This window comes from Miniopterus schreibersii (genome assembly GCF_964146895.1).
Source record: "Miniopterus schreibersii genome assembly, chromosome: 6".
NCBI lineage: Eukaryota > Metazoa > Chordata > Mammalia > Chiroptera > Miniopteridae > Miniopterus > Miniopterus schreibersii.
The window spans coordinates 70,756,383-70,780,055 of NC_138107.1; the positions used below are offsets into that span (position 1 = coordinate 70,756,383).

A 23,673-nucleotide genomic window follows, 5' to 3' on the forward strand; every position below is an offset into this window, starting at 1 on the left:
CTGACACGAGTTAACAGTCTATTACTGAGAGCTATAACTGGGAGGTGCTTTTATTCTAAACCAGCATCAGGAAGCTAGCAGTGAGCAAGCTAAATGGAGAAGGTAAATATTACCATTACTTTAAAAATAATCTCAAACATGGGCCACCAGTACCCACAGTCATGGGTGTTAACAGCATATAAATTAAAGCACCTGTCATTAAAACTGCCTTAATTGTTGGTTGATTTGAAAGGAAACTAGTCCGGTATTAGACATCTATACGAAGGAAATAACTAGCACTAAAAAAATCATTCCTTTTCAAAACAGATGACTTGTACCACCAAAGGAATATTTCTAAAAAGGAGAATGCCCTAGACTCAATAACATCTTATAGTTAGAAAATAATTTAAAGCAGTGGCTTTCAAGCTTTTTTAACCACTAGGAAGAAATTCATTTTATATTATGATTCAATATACATATAGGTACGCATCCATAACAGAGCAAATGGTTTCATTAAAAATACTCTTACCTCATTCAATGAATTCACTCTGATATTTTCTATTTTATTTTATTTAATTAGTGGGATTTACACCCCATAATGTTTACTAAACACAATTAGGAAAACACTGCTTTTGAATCATATGATCACACATACAGTCTATCAATTTTTTAAATTCCTATATATAAAACTTCCAAAATGACCTATTATACATGGAGCCAGGGCCTTCAATAAAGCAAACTGGATAGCTATACAAGTGTGGTTTCTCATCTACTTCTGTCTCTTGTTCTGCCACCGTAAATCGTAAGACCATTATGATACATTGATTATTGGTTCCAGTTCTTCACTCTCTTAGCATCTTCACCTTTGTCTTTTTGCTTCATTGGGAGTGAGAGGTGTTTCCCTGTCCTTTGAACTTGATCTTGCCATTCGACTTGTGTTGGCCAACAGAATGTAGGCAGAAAACAAGGGTGTCAGTCCAAGCCTGGTCATTAGGACAACTCACATGTTTATGAATGTCCTCTGTGCCATCCTCGTGAGAACATATCCCAGCAAAGCCCACTTGCAAAGAGGTTGAGAGGCATGTGGAACAGACTGAGGCAAAAGATACACAGCACGTGGCAGAGCTATCCTAGCTTCCTGTACAGATTCATGAGCATAAATTGCTGTTATTCTAAGTTACTGAGTTTTGGGGTAGTTTGTTACACAGCATTTTCATGGCAGCACCTACCTGGATTAACTGTATTTCTGAAAGAAACCCTTCAGATCTATTACCCCGTTCTGCTTCGGAGTAACACTGCCACAAGGGAAACATTGACACCACACAGCAGTCACCTGTGATCTAAATAGCTGTTAACAAAAGTTGCAATAGCAGAAACAAACAAACAAAAGCAAAAAATAAAAACTATACTTTAATAAGTGGAGTTGACCTTTTACTGGATGTTCTGGTTGGTTCTAGAAATAACATCCAAGTTCACTTCTTATTAAAAGTACATAGAAAATATCATTCATCTTTCTGAAAATGAGCCTACGGTGTGCCTGAATCATGCAAAGAGGGTCAAACGTGCAAGGAGGGGGAAGGGGGGAAGGGAAGAGAGGACTGGAAGGGCCAACAACTTTCCTAAACCTGCAACCAGGCACTGGACTGAAGCGTTACATAAAATCTCCAGTTCATTCACATAAGGACTCTAAATAACGGATACTATTTTTATCATTGCTTTACAAAGAAAGAAACACTGAGAATTAGGTGTTAAGTTACTACTGAGGGGCAGCAGTAGACTTGGACTCTAGATTTGTCTGACTCTAGAATTCCAAGCTTCTAACAACTAAAAGAACTCAGAAAAAAAAAAAAGTCAAAATGAAGTGTTTCCTTTCTTTATAGCTGATTTTCCCCCATGGACCCTCCAAACAGCTGGATAGGAGAAATGAGGTAACTACTTTAATGACAACTTAATATCCATCTATACATAGGTGACCAGGGGAATCTTATTTATTATAAGCTAAGCAAATGAGATAACATATTAATAGTAATTTTAAAACATCTTAAAATTAGTATTTGTAATTGTCTTAATCACTAAAATTATTATAGTATATTTTTATCAATAATCTCTAAAGATAACTTTTACATTCAGTTAAAATTAAATTTTATGTGTACTTAGGGAAATTTTCAGGCTATTAGATTTTATTTTCTTGCTACAATGCTTTTATAATCTAACTCTGCATCTAGAACTAAACACACACAATGACAAGCTTTTCAATTAATTTTTACTCATATTGTGATAGCAAATAAACCCTCAGTTAATTGTCTTTGATAGAGCAAGATGAAATTTTATCATAAAAAGAAAAGAATCAGCTGGTTCACAATCAATTTCAGTTAAATCAACATTGTAATCTGTTAAAACAGTATTTCGTGATACTCATATTTTCATAACTCAATTCAAAGTTTATACAGTCAACATGTCTACAAAAAACATTGCCCAAACATTAACTACTTATCAGATAATCTACCACCATGCAGACAGGTGGGCCTTACTTGCTTTGGCAGGAGTTCAAAGTTTCTAGAAGGTTTCGTGGCTAACTAGCTATTTACCCTGATAATCTCTCTTGCTGTATTCTGGTGGCTGGACCACCATATGGAACTGATTTCACGATAGATAGATTAAGAGTTTACTCTTCTCTTGAGACGTTTTCATTGATCCTTCTAAATTTACCTCCTAAGTCTGAAATTTCCCCACTTTTTATGGTGACAATCTTCTCCCAATATCTCAAGGAAAATTTTCATTCTCTATGCCACGTCAACAGATATGATCAACTAAGCTCAATCTTTGTTCTAGAATGGATATATATTTTAATATTAAGCATTTACTTTCCCCTTAGCCCTCACTCTGCATTCTACCAGTCTGTGGCTAGTAAAGCTACAAGATTAACTATAAGGAATGTGACATATTGCCCTTACAAAGGTAATGATGCAATTAAAATCTGGCTTTAATAATCATTGGCTGGTACATGAGGCTGACAACCAAGTAATGGGGCAGGAGGTAAGGAGTGTAATGTAACTATAGATTAGGGAATAAAGGAATTATAAATAGCAGACCTGGTGACGCATGGCAGACATTAATCATTTATTGACTGATTTCTACTTGCTAAAGTTGAGGAGGAATGTAAGATAAATTCCTCTAAGGAACTTACTTTTAGTGATAGACATTACCAGTGCTAACCAATGCTTATGGGTCTCTTCCCTTGCCTGGACGTGAAGGGAAATTACACTTCCTACCCATTTAAATTTGTCATGGCCAAATGACTTGCTTTGGCCAACAAAATATGAAAGGAAATATGTATCACTGGATGAAAGCATTTAAGAGCTAGTGTGTAATTTCTCCATATCTTTTTCTCATGCTCGAGAAATTACAGAGCACAAGTTAAGAAACAGATGACATAAGATGAAAAAAGTCTGGCATTCTGACCTATGAAACGGGATAGCTGCTGTGGAATAGACTCTAAGTTCATACTATAGTACAGTGAAAGAATACATACATTTCAAGAAAAGGCAGACATATTTTATCGCAGCTTAACCACTAATTATTGACTGACCTTGAAATATTACTTAGCTTCTTTAAGCCTCAATGTTATCCTTTTAAAATGAAGGTAATGACGTTTGTTTAATAGGATTATTTTGCATAAGAAAGTACCTATTTTGAAATATGTGTTACATATAGCAAAAGAAAAGGAAGATGATCTTGTTTTACAATGATATAGTAAATATATATATTTACTGATATCTAGCACCCAAAAGGACCTGAAATGATCCTCACCTCCTGGTATTCTCATCTTGTGTGACCCTCTCCCACACGGAGCCACACTGTTGGTCTGTGTGACTAACAGCATGTGGCAGTAGTGATGTCACGTCCAAGATTAGAAGCTGTCAGCTTCCAAATTAGGCTACTTCCGTTTCTCCCTCTATCTCTAGCTCTATCTTTATTTCCATCTCCATCTCCATCTCCTCGCTCACTCAAGGCCAGCTGCCTTTTTGCAAACACTTTCTGGCAGACTATGGAGAGGCTCATGTGGCAAGAACAAAGGCCTTCAGCCAACTTCCAGCAAGGAACGGAGCCTGTCGACAACCACGAGTGAGCAGAGTCCAGCCTTAGAGCCTTGAGGATTGCTGCCCCGTTGACAGATTACTTATAACTTCAAGAAAAACTCTAAGCCAGAAAATGCTGCCAAACCACTCCCGGATCCTGACTCTCAGAAACTATGTAAAATAACATTTATTGCTTTAAGCTGTTAAATTTGGGAGTAATTTATTATGGCGCAATTTGTCAATATTTAGAAGAAAAGCAGCACATAGGGTTTTTTGAAGCATTTAATATTTTAAACTTATCACTGATAAATTAGCATGTTTGATGGTGTTGAAGGCTTGCCATTGATGATTCCTGTTCCTAAGTACACAAGGGAGAGAGAAACATTGATGTGAGAGATACACACCAGTTGGTTGCCTCTCGCAAGCCCAGGAATTGAACCTGCAACAGAGGTATGTGCCCTTGGCCAGAATCAAACCCAGGACCCTTCAGTCCATGGGCTGATGCTCTAACCACTGAGTCAAACAGCTAAAGGCCATATGGAGTTTTCTTATTTTCTAATAGTTTTTTGAAAAAGCCAGTCAATGTCACTCAAGACCAGAAAATGAAATTTATTCAAATATTTATTGGATGATACAGTATTTTTTAGGAAAAGCATCTGCCACAAAAAAAGTTTATTTCCATATGAGGTATTGCTGCTATGGATGACTGCCGCAAGTGCCTTGCTCTCCTTTACAGAAAGTCATAATCTGTGCAGTGTGAGGTTGACATCAGGGCTATGTGGATATTCTATCAGTTGAGACATGTTTTGACTTAAAAGATGTTCTTTGCTTCTCCAAGCTGTGAAAAGAGATTCTGCTGTTACTGAAGAACATGCAATGCCAGATTAAATACATAATTTCACCGATATGACTTGCTATTCTTCTAACTCCAGAGGCTGTTTAATGATCTGGTGGTTTCATGTCAACTCATCAGCAATGCTTCTATAAGTCTACCTAGTTGGGTCCTGGGGCACCAGACTAGCTGGATATTCTTACTAGGTAACTACTTTGTCCAAGCTTTAGATTATAGTGAAAAAAAAAAAGGGGATTGGAATTTGTATTAGCTTGCTAGGGTTGACATAATAAAATACTGGAGACTGGTTATTTTCTTATCATTCCAGCGGCTAGAAATTGAAAACCGAAGTGACAGCAGGGCTGATTCCTTCCGAGAGCCTCTCTCCTTGGCTTGTAGATGGCCATCTTCCTCTGTGTCTTCACGGGGTTTCCCCTCTGTGCAGGTCTGTGCCCTAACCTTTTCTTATGATAACATAAACCACATTAGATTCTGGCTCACCCTAAATGACCTTTTACCTCCTTAAAGACTATCTCCAAATGCAGTCACATTCTCAGGTCTGGAGTTAAGACATTAAGAATCCGGGGTGGGGAGCAATACAGAAGAAAACTGAAATTATTTAGGCAAGTAACTAACAAAGCAAACAAAATCACAGAAACTTTAAAGCAGAACTGTATTGGACATGTGTTGTAATAAAAGTGGTAACAGATTCAGAACTGTTTTAAGTTATAAGGCTAATAGCAGCAGAACATTTAAACATAGAGACTTTCTCCATGGAACCTGGAGGTGAATATCACTGGGGGACATCTCAGAAGCTGGCTACCAACACATATGCCTCTGTGTGTATGCGTGTCTTACATGGTCATGAAGTTAGTAACATAAGTTGTAATCTTTAAAGGAGGAAGTGTCAAAATTGCTCTCTGGATGATTTGAATTCATCAAGGTATAAAAAAATAAATTTAAGAATTGTGTTTGAGCATTGGTCTTTCTTGGAATTGTGTTGTTTGTACCAAAGGAGCATCCCAAATGTTTTAAGCAGGAGAAATTAAAATTACAGTTAAAAAGCACACCAAAACGATCATAAAATACACATATATGCATTTTAAAAAATCCAGAATGAGAGAGTAATCAGAATTGGGCTTGAGTGTAGTAAATGCCACTTTAAAAAAAGTAAATTGACTGCTGCAATGTTTAAGAAAATTCATTTTAAGAAATGAATTTTAAGTAAATTCATTCTAAGACAAGCTAGTATGTTTGTCATGGGAAAAATATCAGGTAGTATATTTAGATGAGCAGTTCTTAATTGATCTACAGGGAAAATTTGAAAATGAAACTTTGATTTCTCTCAAGAATCTTAGTACGTACCAAATGCAACAAAAGACTTTATGAGGTGATATAACGCAGGAAATAAATACCAATCATGCTTATAAAAATTATGTTCACTTGCTTGGCATATTAGTTTATTTAGTGTATTTGTTCATGTTAATCAAGGTAATTTTGTTATTGTGATATAGTATAAAGCAAATAAAAATATTTTATTTCTCCTGTGTGGAAGAATTATAAGAAAGACACTTAAGGGCAATTTCCCCTGACTTATATTACAGGTTTTCAATACTAAAATCCAATGTTATTTAATGCTTTAGAACAGGAGTCAGCAAACTTTTTCTGTAAAGAACCAAGTAACAAATATTTTTAGCTTTTCTGGCTCTATGGCCTATGCCACAACTACTCAACTCCACCATTGTAGCATGAAAACAACCATCAACAATGCCTAAACAAATGAATGAGGCCATACTCAGTGAAAGTTTAGCAATGGAGACTAAAATTTGAATTTCACATAATTATCATGGTGTCACAAAACCTTCTTTTGATTTCCTTTCTCAACCACTTAAAAACATAAAAGCCTTTCATAGCTCACAGGCCACACAAAAACAAATAACAGACTAGATTAGGCAAATGTCTGCTTTAGCACCACCCTATTAATATGCTTCTAGGCTGACAAGATAAGCAGAGCAGTAAATAGGCAGAACACCAATGAAAAACACAAAAACATGAAGGCCCTCTACAGTTTCTAGATGTAAGTCAGCTGCCCTCTGGGATACTGCAGCGTTAGATACCAGGTCACAGACAATCAGCTGATGTTGAATTCATCAATTTTCTTAATTGAAATATGCTGGGTGGAGGAATCATTGGAAAACATGTGCACTTGAAACAATCAGGTGGTATAATTTTAGTAATAAATACACCACAATTGGTTTTGCTGTGATAGTCATATATCACTGTAATACCTAACGCATAAACAGAGCTTTTCATGAGCCAGAAACTTGTCTCAGCACTTTAAGTGTATTAACTTACTTAATCTCACCAAGAAAAAACCCTAAAAGGTTGGTACAAACTGTTATCCTCATTTTATATATTTTATCTTTTTAAAATGTTGTCACTATATATCTGGCCTATATGGTCTGGTATGGTGGTGTTGGTGGTGGTGGTGGTGGGGGTGTCAATAAAAATATATCAGTAATTCAGTTATACCAGAGACTACAGCCACTAATATCAAAAGCCCAGACCCATCCTTCTTTTCTCATCCATCCATCATTTTTAAATTACTCAAAATAAGAGAAAGAAGGTGTAAAAACGTTACCAACTTAATGAGTATACCACAGGTGCTAGAACTATGAGCATTGCTGTCAGTGTGTGTACCATGAGGTCTGATGGAGCACTGGACGTGGGGTCCTTCCCATACACCCTCCCAAACAGGGTCACTGTTAAGACAGGTCCAGACGGTGGCTTCAGGCTAAACAAGCGCCCATCACTTGACACCTAAATTAAAACACAAAGAAGTTGACTGGGTCTAACTTTAAGTTATACAACTCATGACACACTTTTAAAACTCAGTACAACTGGGTGAGGGAACAATAAAAATAATGGCCAGATTCTCTTCTATCAGAAATATTTGAATTGATACAGAGTACAAGAAAAATTGGGAGCTATGGAACTGGCACTGACTCATTTATTATTTAAATGCCTATAATCAATATCTTGACTCATTTATTATTTAAATGCCTATAATCAATATCTTAATTTACTTACCCGAGGAGGCATCACATGAGGTAATAAACATAAAATAATGGATCTAGGAGTGTATAAGAGAGAAATCTAGTCCTCTCAGACAAGATAAAGTCTCCTCCAGTGATCAGAAGGGATTGACTAAGAGAAGTTTGAGCTGAATCTCTATCAACCTTGTCAATCACTCACCTCAGCTCCCCCAACTGCCCACTGTCCCCAACTCCCCACAGTAGCTGTTTCTCTGAAGAGAGAGGAGTGAGAGCACAACTTGCAGGGAAAGTCAGTAGAAAAATATGGCTGGGCAGAGTGCTTGGGCAGTAAGGATTATTTCTGGCCTCCAAAACAAACAAAAAAACAAAACCAAAAAAACTCTTTTGCTTTCTTGCCAGCATCAGCCACTGTCAAATTCTCTCTCCTCAGCTTTTCCCTCTCTCCTTTTCTTCTATGGCCACATGGAGCCTTCACCCACATCATGAGAGGAATTCCTTTTTACTTTCCTAGGACATCCCTGCCCAGTGATGCCAAGGGGCTGCTTCTGGCGCAATTAGTCCTGAAACTCTTCAAATCTTCTTTCTACTCGACAGATATAGTCCCCACAATAGTATTTTTCTTTATTCTCAAGGACACACTAATTATTATATGAAGGCTTTCTGGATAAAAAGTGTCCTTCATGAGCCTTAAGGACAATTTTACCTTTTTCAAATGGAGATTTTTATGATATTTTTAAGCACGTGGGTAGGTTTTATACTCAAAAAGTGCTCTCTCTTACATGAAATAGTTGGCAATAGTAAGCTGAGATTCTTACCTGAAATTCTCCAGGTGCAAGCTGAACGTCACTCAGCAACACCTCCGGAAAGACATACTGGGTCCCAAAAGTGCCACTGAGGGAGAACATCTCATACCTGGTGGAAGCCGTGTCCACTGCGTCGCCACAGGTGTGCAAGCCTGTTGTTTTACACTTCAACAGAGTACAAATCTAGGAGAGCAAAGGCAAACCATTCATTCCTAGGAAAGCCCACTGAAACACCCTCCTGGCCCTGAAAAAATGCCCATGCCCCTTCATTTGGTAAAATAATATCATTCCCTCAATTTGCATTTTTGCCAACACCCAAAGTCAAATCTTCATCCGTGTTCATTTTTTTTTTTTTAAGTTTAATTTTGACACCAGTTTAATCTCTACCTTACTGACTGTGTCACACAATAAAGTAACTTTAAAGTTGTAGTGAACCCTAGAGTTGATCTAGAGATAAACCCTGTGATCTGAAAAAGTCATGTATTTTATTTTTCTATCTGAGCAAGGACAGGTACAGTTCTCACTATACTATACAGCTATTTGAATGTAAAGTCTAATTGTATGTATCATCTTACCATGCAGAGAGAAAGTCTCCAAAATAAAATCTATACATATATATTTTTTAATCTTTACCCGAGGGTATGTTTTTATTGATTTGAGAGAAGAAGGGGGAGAGAGAAACATTGATTGGTTGCCTCCTGTACATGCTTGACAGGGGATGGAACCCGCAACCTTTTTGGTGCACAGAATGATGCTCCAGCCAACTGAGCAACCTAGCCTGGGCAAGACCTATACCCTTGTAACTCCATCTGTACTGTTACCTTCCAAACCTATTCCAAACCACCTTCAGTTCTTGCCTGACTGAAGGAACAGCCTTCAACTGGTCTCCCCGCTTCTGCTTTTGAATTTAAACAGAAAGCACTTAGGGCAAGCGTGTTAAGATGGGATACAAATAACTTTCTGATCAAGGTAGAATAAATACATGCTTCTTTTTGTTCCCTTGAAATCCTACTAAAACTAACAATAACATTCTTAAAGATATTAATCTAAAAGGCAAGGAGTCCAGGAGGATAGACCATGGCACAGAAGCTGGGATGTTAATGCAAAAGCTGTAACTGAAGCCAGGTCCTGAAGTGGCAGTGAGGAAAGCCAAGGATCAACCCTAACTGCAGTGCGGAACACTCCAGAGTTTCCACTCCTGGGGCACTAGGTGCCTCGCGAGCTGTTCAAGCTGCGGTGGCTAAAGTTAGGGACACTGGTGGGAAGTTGTTAAGGATGCCTCAGACACTGAGTCCCCACCACGCATGGGCAACTGGCCCTCCCCTGCTCCAGGGAAAGACGGGGCATTTATTTCCAGAGAGGGTAAAGCAGGTGGTGTTTGGACAGAGGTTTTAAAACACAGAGTTGAAGGGGATTACATGAATGAATCCTGCTGAACGTTGGGATCACCTGCCTTTACCACCACCCTACCCTGCGAGGCTATTTCTCCCGCTTGGCTCTCTAAATGCATAGGCGAGGCATTTATCCCCGAGGAAGAGGGCTGCTGGGGAAAACAGCAACAACAGCAACAAAGACGAGACAGGAGTTCCAGGTAAGTGAAGTTCAGATAAACTGGAATTACTAAAAATGGTTTTTAGGATAGGAATGTCCCACATATCACAAGGGACACAACTTATATTTTAAAATACACATTCTTTATTTATCTGAACTTTAAATTTACTTGGTCATCCGGCATTAGAAGGATTTTGAAACTTGAAAACCCTGACCAACCCAAGAGGAAGTCTCTAAAGATACTTACCAGAGGGATTCCCCTAACCAAGGGCGGAGTGAAATCACCCACCCGGCTATGCAGCTTGAAATGGCAAGTATTACCCACATGCTCAGAACTTCCAGTCAATTTTTCATAATCCTAAAGTGTCACTCTATTTATGAAAAAACTACTAAATTTAGAATTTTAAATTCCAAAACTTGTCTGGTACCAGCGGTTTAGCCAAGGGACCACTGCCCAGAAAAATAACAGAGGGCTTTGTTTACTTGACAGTCCCCAACCCAAGAAGGGACTTGCCACTGCTCTCCTCCAGAGAGCCAAGACTGGCGGAGGCAGAAAGGCAGGACAAGACTGAGGGGGGAAAGGAGAAAAAGGAGAGAGAGGAAGAGCCAAGAGATGGCTATCTTGTTTTATAACCAACTTTTTTAACTTAAAAAATACATCACAAAAAATTATATCATAAATTTGAATTTTTTTTTAAATTCTCACCCAAGGACATTTATTCCATTGCTTTTCAGAGAGAGTGGAAGGGAGAGAGAGATAGAGAAAAAAACCCATCAATGTGATAGAGACGCATCAATTGCTTGCCTTCCACCTGCACCCCGACCGGGGCTGGGGATCGAGCCTGCAACTGAGATACGTGCTCTTCGCTGGAGCTGAACACCGGACCCTTCAGTCCTCAGGCCGATGCTCTAACCACTGAGCAAAACAGGCTAGGACATAATTTTTACCTAGATGATAGCATAAGCTTGTTCATCATGGCTCCAGAAATTTCCCCGGATCCCTAGATTAGGCTAAGTACATACAGCTCCTTAATATTTCTACAGCAAAATGTGCTTTCTTTGTTCTATCACATACCAGTCTGTACTGAAACGATCTGTCCACATGTCTTTCTCCCCTACTAGATTCCTCATGAGGGTCTAGACTTATTCATTTTCATATCATTAGCGCAGAATATACACCTGGTATGTAGTAGGCACTTGATAATTGTTTGTCAAAATGAGCAAACATTGGTAGAGCGCCTATCACAGAGCAAACAAAACGTTACACAGTGGGGGCAGCTCCAGCACTCAAGGGGCCTTCAGCCTAAAAAGAAAGTATGTACATAATGTGCCATGACATGTCTTTGATAAAGTTAAGCATAGGATAGTTAGGGGCACATAAAAGTGGCGCCTGACCCAGTTGGGAGGGGGGAGGGTGCTGCAGGAAGCATCAGGGCAGCCTTCCTGGTGAGGACAACGCCTGAAAAGCACCTGACTGATGAGTAGGCGAGGGTGTCACAGATAAAGGAAAGAACCCGTGGAAACACCCAGAGGTTCTGCAGATGCTGGCATATTGGAGATGGGAAATGTCTCAGTATGACAGATGCCAGGGCACATATGGGTAGAAGTGAGAGATGACAACAGAGGCACAGAAGACTTCGAGTGTTTTATGTTAAGGAATTTGATTTGCCAATGAGAAGACAGTGAGAACTTTTCAGCCAGGGAATAAAATAATCAGGAATGGCTTTTAGTTGGATTTTTATAATTATAGTATAAGGAATGGACTGGACTGGATGGAGCTGAAACTCAGCAGAAAACTCTGTGAAGAGGATATTGCAATAATCCGGGTGAAATAGGATTGGAGGCCAGATCAAGGAAGATAAGACCAGAATGAGAAGAGCAAGAACCCTGATTTTTCTTAGGAGTTCTATCTCGTAAGACTATTACAGTTCCTGCTTTATGTGGAAGGGTGTTAGACAGCTGAATCTTTTCAGCAATAAACTGCTTTACTGTATATCTTAGAGATCAACTCCATATGTCTCCATGGCATACTTAGTGTCAAGCTCTTCATACAACAAAATAGGCATTAGTGAACATATAGGGAAAATGGCTCCATTTGTGCAGGCAGGAGCTATCAGATGTTCATTATCCATTAAAATAATCTCTAGTGTGATTATTATATCATTTTTAACACTGGTACTGCAAAATAAATGTTCTGCCTTTTTCAAACCTGTTTAAAATCGGACTGACATTTAGAATTGCAAGTTAGCAAATAAAAAAATTTAGGATGCCTAACTAAATTTGAATTTCAGATAAGCAACACATTTTTAATATGCCTATTCCCCAAAGTGGGACATACTTATAAGAAAAACAATTCATTGTTTACCTGAAATTTAAATGTAACTGGGTGTCTTATATTTTATCTGGTAACTCCACTACAACCAAAATAATCATTACCTGTAAATGGTAGCTCCCTTCAACAGTATGGAGTCCATCAAATGCCCCAAGGGCATAAACTTCATCTGCTTTCTTCTCAAACATCTTGTAGCTTAGGTGACAACAGAGATCATTCTGACAAACTGTGTAATTTCCTGCGACTCCTCTGAGCTCCAAGAAGGTGAATTCATCAAAAAAGACAGTGCCCTTGAATTCCTTGTTTCCTCTTGAGAATGCCTCTATACCACTGGCATAGGAAGTCCAATTCACCACGACTGGGTGGTTTGGGTGGGAATCCAGTTGTGAGAGAAGGAGTTTTCCCTCCTCTGTCTTCATATCATAATGAAATGCTCTTGGAGAATCGGGCGCATAGATGCCACTTCCTGGAAGTGAGAAGTTGGCAATGACATTTGAAATTGAAAAGGGATCGTGTAGTTATTATTATTTTAAACTCATATTAACACTTTACAACCTCTAGGTATACATTTTATTAATTTCAGGGCAACATCCTAAGGACAATAGAAATCCAATAGAATAGGACACCAAGAAGCCAAGAAGAGTGTCTTGTAGAAGCAGTGAATTTTGGAAAAAAAAGAAAAGAAAAAGGGTATTCATTCAAGTTGGATAAAACTAAAATGAAGATTAATTCTACAGCATGTAACCAGCTAGATATACAAAAATTAAGAGTTGAAAAACACTGTATTATGGAGTACATATTAGAAAAAAACTTTTTCTCTCCCTGCTTTTGGATTACACCAGGCCTGTAAAGCTTAACAATTATACATTACCTGTCATTTTCTTTGAGGGGTGATGTATATTTGATGCAAGGAAATTGACCTTCATGCCCATAGCCCAAGCTGAGTGGAATTCAATAGCTGACAAATGTGGCAGAACATTCATCCAAGCTGTGGGAAACAGTATGGTGTCCACGTGGAAGTCTTTCACCAGGGTCACAGCAGGGTCGTGGAAGAGTATATCGAAGCATGTGAAAATGCCAAACCTTCCAAAGGGGGTGTTGAAAGTCACAATCTCAGGCTCCTTGGGTGCATTGAATTGATCTTCACCCAAGAAAAGATTTTGCTGCAATAAACAGAAAATGAAGGCAGGAGAAATCTCTTTTTGGGTTGACTGGATGTCAGTGTCTGAAAAGATACAAGCGCATGTTGATTTGACTGTGCTAATTTCATCTACGACTGCTGACTTCATAGGGAAAGTGTTACAGAATCCAGGATTACTACAGTTACTAGGAGCCTTGGTTCAGTCTCCACATTTATAGATGTGTACAAGGGAATCCTTATCTGTTAAGACCTTGAATCTTCCAAGACATAAGAGTGAAACAGATAACGCATATTTGCCAAGAACACAACTATTTTCTGAGGATAAAGGGCTTTATTTGCTTCTTTCCTGTCAAAACCAAGTCTGTCTGGTAAGGGTTTTTTTATTCTAGCCTTGAGCCATTGCCAGAGCATGTCTTTAAAAGGACAAAGTCCAAAAGGTGACATATTTCAGTGCAGGTAGGTCCTACAGATTCGCACACACTCCCAACAACATACTCCTGTGTTCCTAAATGCACAGGAAACATTTTAAGACTCTGTAGGAGCTTCCCACACCTAATCATTACTTTCTATGCTTTGTCTCTACTCAGCTTCTAACGTATGCTTATTTTTATCAATAATAAGGATTTTTGCCCGGCTGGGTGTGGCTCAGCGGTTGAGCATTGACCTAGGATCCAGGCGATCGGGGTTCAATTCCCGGTCAGGGCACATGCCCGGGTTGTGGGCTAGGCAGCCGATCAGTGACTCTCTCATCATTGACGTTTCTATCTCTCTCTCCCCCTTTCCTTTCCTCTCTCTGAAATCAATAAAGATATATTTAAAAAATAATTATAATAATAAGGATTTCCCCCTCTTGTGCACTTGATTTTGTTACACACTTAGTCACTGAATTGTTTGCATTTAATTCTACCTTATGGTAGCGTGCCACCAGTTTTCCTTGAGAGTCAAATACCACGTCAGTGTTGTATTGGTAACGGCCATCAGAGGGACACTGGAGGTCACTGGCATTGCACGGCTTCTTGTCCCCAATATTTGCCACGACGTAGATAGAGTTTTCCTTGGCCAGGCAGCTGAGTCTTTCTTGCACTGGAGTGTGGCCAAATCTGGTGTGTTATTAGTAGAGGAAAACAAAAACCAAGCTTAGCTTTTCATGAAATTCAGAATGATAGCAGCCTGAACCTATTATGTAATAAACACAAAAAATAAATTCTAAATAATGTAGGTAGAAGGGAAGGATTAGAACAAAAAGAGACTTCAGAAGAAGCACATGCTTACGGGGATTCATATGTAGGAAACTATTCTAGAGTAACATTCCAGGCCATGTATTTTTTTCTTCATAGCATTTATCATTATCATCTATAGTCATATTCATTTATGCTAATTATATCACGTATGTTAAATCTTATAGATATTATGGGGCAAATACATACATCTCCTGTTTACTGAACCCATTTCTGACAGAAAAGAGGCATTAAAAAATTTTGGGGCCCTAGCCGGTTTGGCTCAGTGGTTAGTGTTGGCCCACTGACTGAAGGGTCCCGGGTTCGATTCCAGCCAAGGGCATGTGCCTCAGTTGCAGGCTCAATCCCTGGCCCTAGTTGGGGCACATGCAGTAGGCAACTAACTGATGTGTCTCTCTCACATCAGTGTTTCTCTCTCCTCTCTCTCCCCCTTCCACTCTCTTTGAAAAGTCAGACCTCAGAATGTATGATATTTATCCATATTTATTTTGTATTGGCACAACACCAAAATAATAGAAAAAGGTTAATAATAAGTTATTGAAGAATAGCTAAGACTGGGAGAACTGGAGAGTAAATGAAAATGTGGTGCCATCTGCTGGCAGCAGTAATGAAAGCTTTCTTTTAGTATCAAATCTAGACCATTAAATCTACAAATTGGAACAAAACCATAGCAGTCATCTACAAGACAAACATATCCTTGTAAAAGAGCAAAGATAGAAAAGCACATCTAAAAAATTATTAATGCATTTATATATGAGACTTTTGCTTCAATTATATATGAAATACACAGATATAAATACAACGCATTGAGTCACTTGGAATGTATTTACCCCAAGTCTTTCCAGGTTACCTGAAGTGGTAGAATAGGTCCATGAAATAGAAGTGTGGTGTTTTGGATTTCTGAAACAGTCCTAATTACACATTTTTCTCCTGTCTTTATTAATCTTGAAAGTGCATTATATGTTCTGATATATTTCCATTTATACTACATTTCTCAGACTGTTTGCTACAGCCAGAAAATACTCCAAAAATTCTTTGTTAAATCACATGTCCTGATTTGGAGTTTAAAAATGCATTTTGCTTATATGAGTCTGAAATCTGCCTGTCATTTAGTCCATAATATTTGCCAAGCCCTTAATGATGCACAGAGCTCTGTCCTAGTGCTATTGGGAACAGAAAGAGGTGAAACAAAACAATTAAAATGCATTTCCTAAGATTTATTTCAGCGTTCAACCTTAAAGTATAACAAAAAATCATTAATTACTGAAGAAGAGATCCACTAACTTATAACAAGTGCACATTACATATTCAACAATTATTTCCTGAATTCTTACTACACAAAGCACCATGCTAGGTCTGTGAGCATCCAAGGAGAGGACATTCTGGGTGGAGCTGTCCAAGTGCACAGTGTGAAAGATACTGAAGTATAAGATATGGTGAGTGCACTTCAAAATCATTTCATTTTACTGGACAAACCACGTATGCACACAAAACCCTGAACTATCAGTACAAACAAAATGCAATCAAATAGCAAGATTCTTTTTCATACAAGTTAGCTAATTAGGCAAGCTTTTTAAAAAAAAACTTATTGAACTAATGACTGACTCTTTAATCTTTGAGCCAGGTCACCTTGATCATAGGTGCAGGCATTAACTGTATTAAAGGATATGCCTTATGCAAGAACTCCTACACGCTCACACAGTGGCATTCCTAGTACATAAGAAATAGTCGATGAAAAAATGTTGAATAAACAAATTTATCTTTGAGTTAGGTTATTGGACATTGGCTATCTCTCAAGAAATCTGTAAGCTTTCTTCTGCAAGGCAATGAAGGTTTCTGAGCCAAATTGTTTCTCTCTAAGCCTCCCAGGAACTCTCAGACCATACTGCATGTCCAATTGTAATTACCTGGCCACTACCATGGTGCCTTGTAACAACTACTTCCTCTCCCTTATTCAGGTGGCTTCAGTTTGCTTTTATATCTAAACTGTCTTATTTTTAAATTATGTATCAGATATTGTTTTGCTAATCTTAAAAGTAATAGTGCTACTTTTATCACACTTCATATTTCTTTAGACTAGACTTGATTTAAACCATGTACACAGTTCTGCTACTTCACCTCCTAGGATGACACTTAGCTTAAAGTTTAAAGATTGCATATACATTAACCTCATCAACTATCTCATGGATGAAGAAGAAAAATTTTAAATTCTAAACTCTAAACTGACATGTGACTCTGTTTTGCTATCTACTCACACATTTTTCAAATTACAGACTCAATAGGGGAACAATTTTCTCTTGACTAGTAAGAAGTCAGAAGATTAGAGTTTGGATCTGGTTCTTCCACTAACCAGCTACCCAGTGACTCTCCAGATTCAGTCCCTCAGTGGAAATTCACATTGAATCTGATGATTTCTATGCTACCTTCTAGCCCTGATTTCTGTGATTTTACAATACATATTTACTTTTCTATTAAGTTTCCAAATGAGAAGAAAAATAATAAAACTATCTTGAAACTTAGAGTTGATAGTTGATCTTGTGCAATGATCTTCTGCAAAATTTTCCCAAGTGAAGAAAGCTCATGTTCATGATTGAATTTTTTATAGTCTGTCTTCTTACCTGTTGGGATGATTACAAGGGATCCAGTCCACTTGAGGGTCTGGGATATCTTCCAGGTATGGGTAGATAGATTCCCTGTTGAAGTTCCAGCCATAAATACCATCTTCTGGAGTCACAATAATATGTGCACCCTGTTAAAAATGTAGCTTAATTAAAATATTTCTCAAATAAGCAAACAATCAAAGAAGGGCCTGGAAGAGGCCCTTTGACTGGCTGACAAGCAACTATTCAATCTTATTCCTTCGTTTTCTATACTTTTATAATTTCTTTTTTTTTTTTTTTTTTTTTTGCCTAACCACTTGCATTTTTGAATCTTAACATCATCCTTTATTTACAATTTTTTAATTTTTTGCTAAGCAGGAATAGCTTTCCAGGCTACTCACAAATTTGACATCCACTGCAGTTGTTAATTATAAACCTAGCTCTTCCCCAAATCATCCGCTCCCTGAACTTAGGCCGACTGTTGTGCCTGAGTGTGTGAGATTGCTTTATAACTCAAATTCTGTTTCACTTTTCCTCTGCCCCAGCCTTCCCTGCTTTATACTCTGCAAACATGATTCTTGCTTCTCAGAAGGAGGGGGCTTAGAGGTACAACTTGAGCTAACTTGCACACTTTTGGGTGGGGCAGTCATCCTGAAAGCTGATTTCTGTATGTATAAGAATGTATATTGATATAATATATGTATGTATCTTTGACTTTCGTGACACTTCACATATCCCTTTCTATACCTGATTTACAAATATCTTATTTAAACCATATTTGTTCAAATCACACACATAAACTTAACCTTTTATTGAACTCAGGTACTTACTATGCATTAACATATATACTTTTTACAAATTGGTAGTTACGGAATAGTCTCAAAGATGTAAATTATGGCATAGGGAATATAGTCAATAATATAATAGCTATTTATGGGCCAGGTGGGAACTTGAAATATTGGGGGGATCCCTCTGTAAAGTAACTGATTTCCTAACAACTATGCTGTACATCTGAAACTGATACAGAATATTGAATGTAAACTGTAAGTGATAAACTTTAAAAATAAAAAACAAAAAACATACATACTTTTATCTGTAACTAAAATGAAATATGAAGTATATAATACATACTGTTAATTAATTTTCAACTTAAAATTGTTTAGGTATTATGAACTAACCCAAAAACCTGCACACTCTCAAGAGAACAAGTACACCAAGGCCACTAATACTCTAAAAATAGCACCGGGCCTCTGACCCATTTACCCTCCACCCTCCATCTATAGCAGAAAAGAGCAACAAAGTTGAATTTACAGCAAGTTCCCTAAAGGTCTGCTGCCCTGAATGATAACCAAGCCATTCTTTTCTTTGTTTCACTATTACCAAAGTAATAGTGTCCTTTTTCTGATAATTTGGGGAAGGAGATAGGACTCGGATTGTAAACCAAAAGTCCTTGGCTACCCTGATATATGTCGTCACCTACCTACCTAACACATACGTAATTACATACACTGACACACGTGTAACTGACCCTGACAGTGACCCTGCTCTTGGGACCCCACTCTTTCTCTGTATAGAAGCGAGCACACTCAAGGGGTGGCACCTGTTTTGCTGCTGATATGATCGCTCCCTCCAAAAGATCCAGATTTTTGTTCATTAACACCAACGCCTCTTCCCGGGACACCGGCGTGAGGGCGGCATTAGGCAATATCACCGCGTGCTCGTACACAGCTGCAACAAAGGTGTCCAGGGAGCTGGCTTTTAAGACACAGAAAACTGAAACTGCCACACAAGCCAGCAGCTGAAAAGCAATCATGCTGAAGTCCAAGGAAAACAGAGCAAGTCCTAATATTTATAGAGAGAAACTACAATAAGTCACGTGGTTCTCAGAACTTAGTACTTTAAAAACAAATCACAACATCTAACATTAAGAAAATATTATAGCTTTACATCATAGATATAATGTAAACACGTTTTATATAACACTCCTTACTGCGTCCTGAGGGCTGTGAGGAGAGGATTAATTATTCAAGCTTCTTGCTGTGTAGATGGCTGTCTTCTCCGTGTGTGTGTGTGTGTGTGTGTGTGTGTGTGTGTGTGTGAGAGATAAACATCAGTACGTTGATTGGCTGCCTCCTGCCTCATGGGTCAACTACTGGGCAACGCCTCCCAGGCAATAAGGTCACATTCTAAAGTACAGGTGATTAGGACTTAAACCTATAAAGTCTTAGAATTCATGTTTTATTTTTATTTATGTATGTATGTATGTATGTATGTATGTATTTATTTTAATCTTCATCAGAGGATATTTTTTCCATTGCTTTTCAGAGAGAGTGGAAGGGGCTGGGGATGGGGCCTGCAACCGAGGTATGTGCCCTTGGCTGGAATTGAACCCAGGACCCTTCAGTCCATGGACTGACAATGTAACCACTGAGCAAAACTGGTCAGGGCAGAATTCATGTTTTAGAACTTCAGTGCATAACAGTATATGCAAATAATTTGAAGAATAAATAGCTTGACAATTTTGGTATTAGTACTGATAGGGCCACTTGTGATTTCCAAAGGTTGAGCACCTGAATACTTGTGATATTATAGGACACATACACTTATGTAAGCAAGGATTTAAGGTTTTTTTCCTTAAGCTTCTTTCTCCTAGGCCTTTGCACCCTACACTCCCCTTGATCCCAGACTGAAGAAATTAAGGAAGTGGTACAGCTGTGAACGATGGGTTAAGATATCACTTTATGGAGACATCCCCAGGCCACCAAGGTCAAAAGAATGATTTCCAGGACTGCACGTAGCTGCCCTCCATTCCCTGCTCCAGGTTGCCCCGTATAACCCGATCCCTCAGGCCCCTCCTGAAGACAGGTTTTGGATGCTCGAATGCTCCCTGTCTTCTTGGTTGGCCAGCCTTCTCAATAAACGCCTTATAGGATTCAACCCTGCCTCCGGATACAGTGACAAAGCAGCTCAAGCCCCACCAGGGTTTCCCAGTAACACTATTACTATTATCATCTGAATATTTAAATGCTATCCTTTATTCACTTTAGTTTCCTCAAAATGGGGAAGCCAGGTTGAAGAGGAAGACAAAGGGTCATTGCTATTTAAAAACCACCTTAAAATTTAGTGGCTTTGGACAACAAGCATGTACTATTTCACATTTCCTGTGGGTCAGGAATCTCTGGCAGCTCAGTTGGGTGCCTCTTTCACAAGACTGCAATCAGGCTGCAGGCCTGGGCTGGGACAGGATTCTCTCCTAAGCTCCCGGCTCACTCCCATGGCTGAGGGCAAGCCTCAGGTCCCCATTGACTTGTGGCCCAGAGATGTGAGTTCCTTGCTTCAGGTCTTGCTAAAAGACAGCTCATATTATTGTACTCAGCTTCCCTCAGAGCCAGAGAGCAAAAGAACCCTCCCAAGACAGAAGCCACAGTCTCTTAGTTAATCTAATGTGGGAAGTGTCATCACTTCAGTTGCATTCTACTCCTTAAAATCAAGTCAGTAGGTCCAGCCCACACTTGACAGAAGGTGATTACACAAGGACAAGAGTGAGGCAGTGGTCACTGGGGACTATCTTAGAGGCTGCAAGGCTGCAGACCTTCGGGTTAATAGGGGAAGTAGAAACAATGTAAGAGAGAAATAGAGGCAGACTGAAGAGAGAGTAATAAAACATAGAAAAAAGCGTATAGACTTTGATATGGAATAAGAAGGCAAATTTTGTTTCAGTTGCAAAGTATAATATTTTTATATTTACAGAACTACAGTTATGATTATCCATTTTATTTTGGATAGTGTTATTAGAGTTCAACTTGCAAATGGGTATGTCTGATTTTTTACTTCAGTGCTATAATAAATTTATTCTGTGGCTACCAAAGTAACCAAGAGGCTGTGATTGCCCAGCCCTCCACTTGCTGACCTCCTTTTGGTTTTCCATTCCCAGGTGGGTGGGGATCCACATACTTCACCGTGAGGTGTAATTGTTACCTAATCTATAAAAGGAAGGTCTGAAATAAAAGTTAAACTGAAGTGAGTTACCAAGAGATTTAAAAACTTACTCGTTTGACATATTAAGTTAAAAATATTAAATAAGTCTGGCTGGTATTGTCCAGTGGTTGAGTGTCGACCTTTGAAACGGAAGGTCACCGTTCAATTTCTGGTCAGGGTGCATGCCTAGGTTTCAGGCTGAATCCCCAGGTTTCAGGCTGAATCCCCAGTGGGAAGTATGCAGGAGAAAGTCGATCAATGACTCTCATCAATGATGTTTCTATCTCTCTCTCCCTCTCCCTTCCTGTCTCTGAAATAAAAACATATTTAAAATAATAAATAAGAAGCTCCCTTTGGTTACCAGTCTTACATATAAAGAGCTTGAAAAGTCATCTCTCCCATCTTCACAAGAAAAAAGCTGAACAACTGAAAATCAATACTTTTTCTTAGATACAGCAGAGAATTGAGGTCATAGGACAAATCACTGCCCCAAAATTAGAGCAACGGGCTTACCTGGAGCAGAAGTCCACTACTGGCACCAGTACTGATGTCAACATAAAAATGTTCAAACCTGTAGAGAATTTTTATAAGCGTTTGTTTGTTTGGTTTTTAGCCAAACTGATGACAATGGCTGGGAAGCAAGATCTCAAATGCTCTGGAGAATGACAGTTTTGCAGTTTTTAAAAATGCATTTGGAATTAAGGAGGGACTATACGGAAGAATAGGTGGTGAGAGAAAGCAAGGCAGGGATTGGATTACAGGAGAGTTAACAAGGTCATGTGCTCCCTTGAGGGCGGTTTTCTTGTGGCCTTCCAGGCACGTACTAGCCAAGTCTGAAAGGAGGCATTTCAAAGGCTTGTTCACCTAGATTCACAGAAACAATGGACAGATCATCCTTAAGGTAAGGCATGACTACTCACCATGACCTGCCCAGGTAGAAATTGGTGATCAAATCACACGGTAAAGCCAGTAAAACAGGCCTTTCTTTTTCTTTGCTGTGGCCTTCCACAATTTATGAGAGGCACCTGGTAATTAAGCCCCAAGATTGATGGCTCCTCTATTCAAACAGCCCCTGGGTTCAAACTGCAGAGAAGATAAGCTGCTCCCAAGGCTACATTCTTACATCTCCCTCCTCCCTGCTGTTTTCACAGCTCAGGGGTGGGTTAATTGCCTAGGAGTCTCTAGTTAGTATGGAGTTCCTCCCCCCTCCCCTTCAAACAAGCTTCTTGAGCTCTTTATAACTTTTGCTCTAAGCATGTTTTGTGGGTTTGGGGAAAATACTGATAAGACTTTGCATAAATGCATAACCCATGGATAGAGGTAATGGTACGGGGAAGGCCTGGGGGGTGTTGATGTGGGGTGGAGGGGGTAAATGGGAGAGAAAAGGGGACATCTGTAATATTTTCAACAATAAAGATAAATTTAAAAAGAGAAAGAAAAAAAAAAGACACTTCCCTAGGACATTTGCCGGACTATCTCCTGGAAAGCAAACAAAGTATAACTTTTCAAGACAACCTTCCAGGTACCTACTCAACTTCAAGACAACCCAAACTCCTCCCTTCTTTGTCGCCTAGCATGCCTAAAAGCAGGCTGGCCCCTTTGTTTCCCGCCCTTGTATTATTAGCAATGCACCTGTCCTTTTCCAGTCGTGGGGAAAGTAAAATAAACTTTCATTCCGCATCTCTCCTTTTAGTTGTGAAATCTCTCACAGGCCATATCACTGGTCCCAAACCCTGACATACCCTGAGATTACTTTCCATAGAGCTTTTTCACCCACGCTGGCATGACCAGTTCAATTGCCGTTGATGAATTGCTAGAGACACAGTGTGGATAAAGTTCAGAGTTAAAAACTAGGGCAATTCGGTGTCAGGAAAGCTCTCACACTTCTGTGAGTTTCACCTCCAAGAACTCCAACGGATTCTCTGGGCAAACACTGAGGGGAAAAACACCACCTCTGTCCACACTGTTTCTAATGAAGAGAAAAACCCAGCTTTGAGTGAGCCCCGAGTATTTTGTTCATCCTATCAAAAGCCCGCCCTCAAGGGAAGCTATTTACCAGAGCCTAACCTATTTGGGGAACAGAA

General features: G+C 39.0%; 1 protein-coding gene across 6 annotated transcripts; it reads right to left on the minus strand.

Annotated features, from left to right (window-relative positions):
- Window positions 1-4,646: 4,646 nt before the first annotated feature.
- Window positions 4,647-22,239, minus strand: LOC308558349 (pantetheinase-like). 6 transcript variants are annotated; one of them, XM_081139949.1, is made up of 10 exons: window positions 22,103-22,239; window positions 21,661-21,899; window positions 19,212-19,453; window positions 17,630-17,760; window positions 14,681-14,873; window positions 13,504-13,795; window positions 12,737-13,098; window positions 8,762-8,932; window positions 7,536-7,710; window positions 4,647-4,896 (listed from the first exon to the last, which is right to left on the minus strand). In XM_081139949.1, exons 3-10 carry the CDS (start codon window positions 19,422-19,424, stop codon window positions 4,799-4,801), a joined length of 1,635 nt encoding a protein of 544 aa, XP_080996075.1. In that variant the 5' UTR covers window positions 19,425-19,453; window positions 21,661-21,899; window positions 22,103-22,239; the 3' UTR covers window positions 4,647-4,798. The 6 variants fall into 6 exon arrangements, with proteins under 6 accessions (XP_080996075.1, XP_080996074.1, XP_080996073.1 ...); XM_081139948.1 differs by lacking the exon at window positions 21,661-21,899; XM_081139947.1 differs by lacking the exons at window positions 21,661-21,899; window positions 22,103-22,239 and adding an exon at window positions 19,602-19,699.
- Between the last annotated feature and the right edge of the window lie 1,434 nt (window positions 22,240-23,673).

Coding starts and splice junctions, on each gene's coding strand:
- LOC308558349 (XM_081139948.1), bottom strand. CDS start 19,424: ATGATTGCTTTTCAGCTGCTGGCTTGTGTGGCAGTTTCAGTTTTCTGT. Junction 17,761..19,211: donor TCATATCAGCAGCAAAACAG/GTGCCACCCCTT, acceptor CATTTTTAACAG/GGTGCACATATTATTGTGAC. Junction 14,874..17,629: donor CCTTGTAATCATCCCAACAG/GTAAGAAGACAG, acceptor ATAACACACCAG/ATTTGGCCACACTCCAGTGC.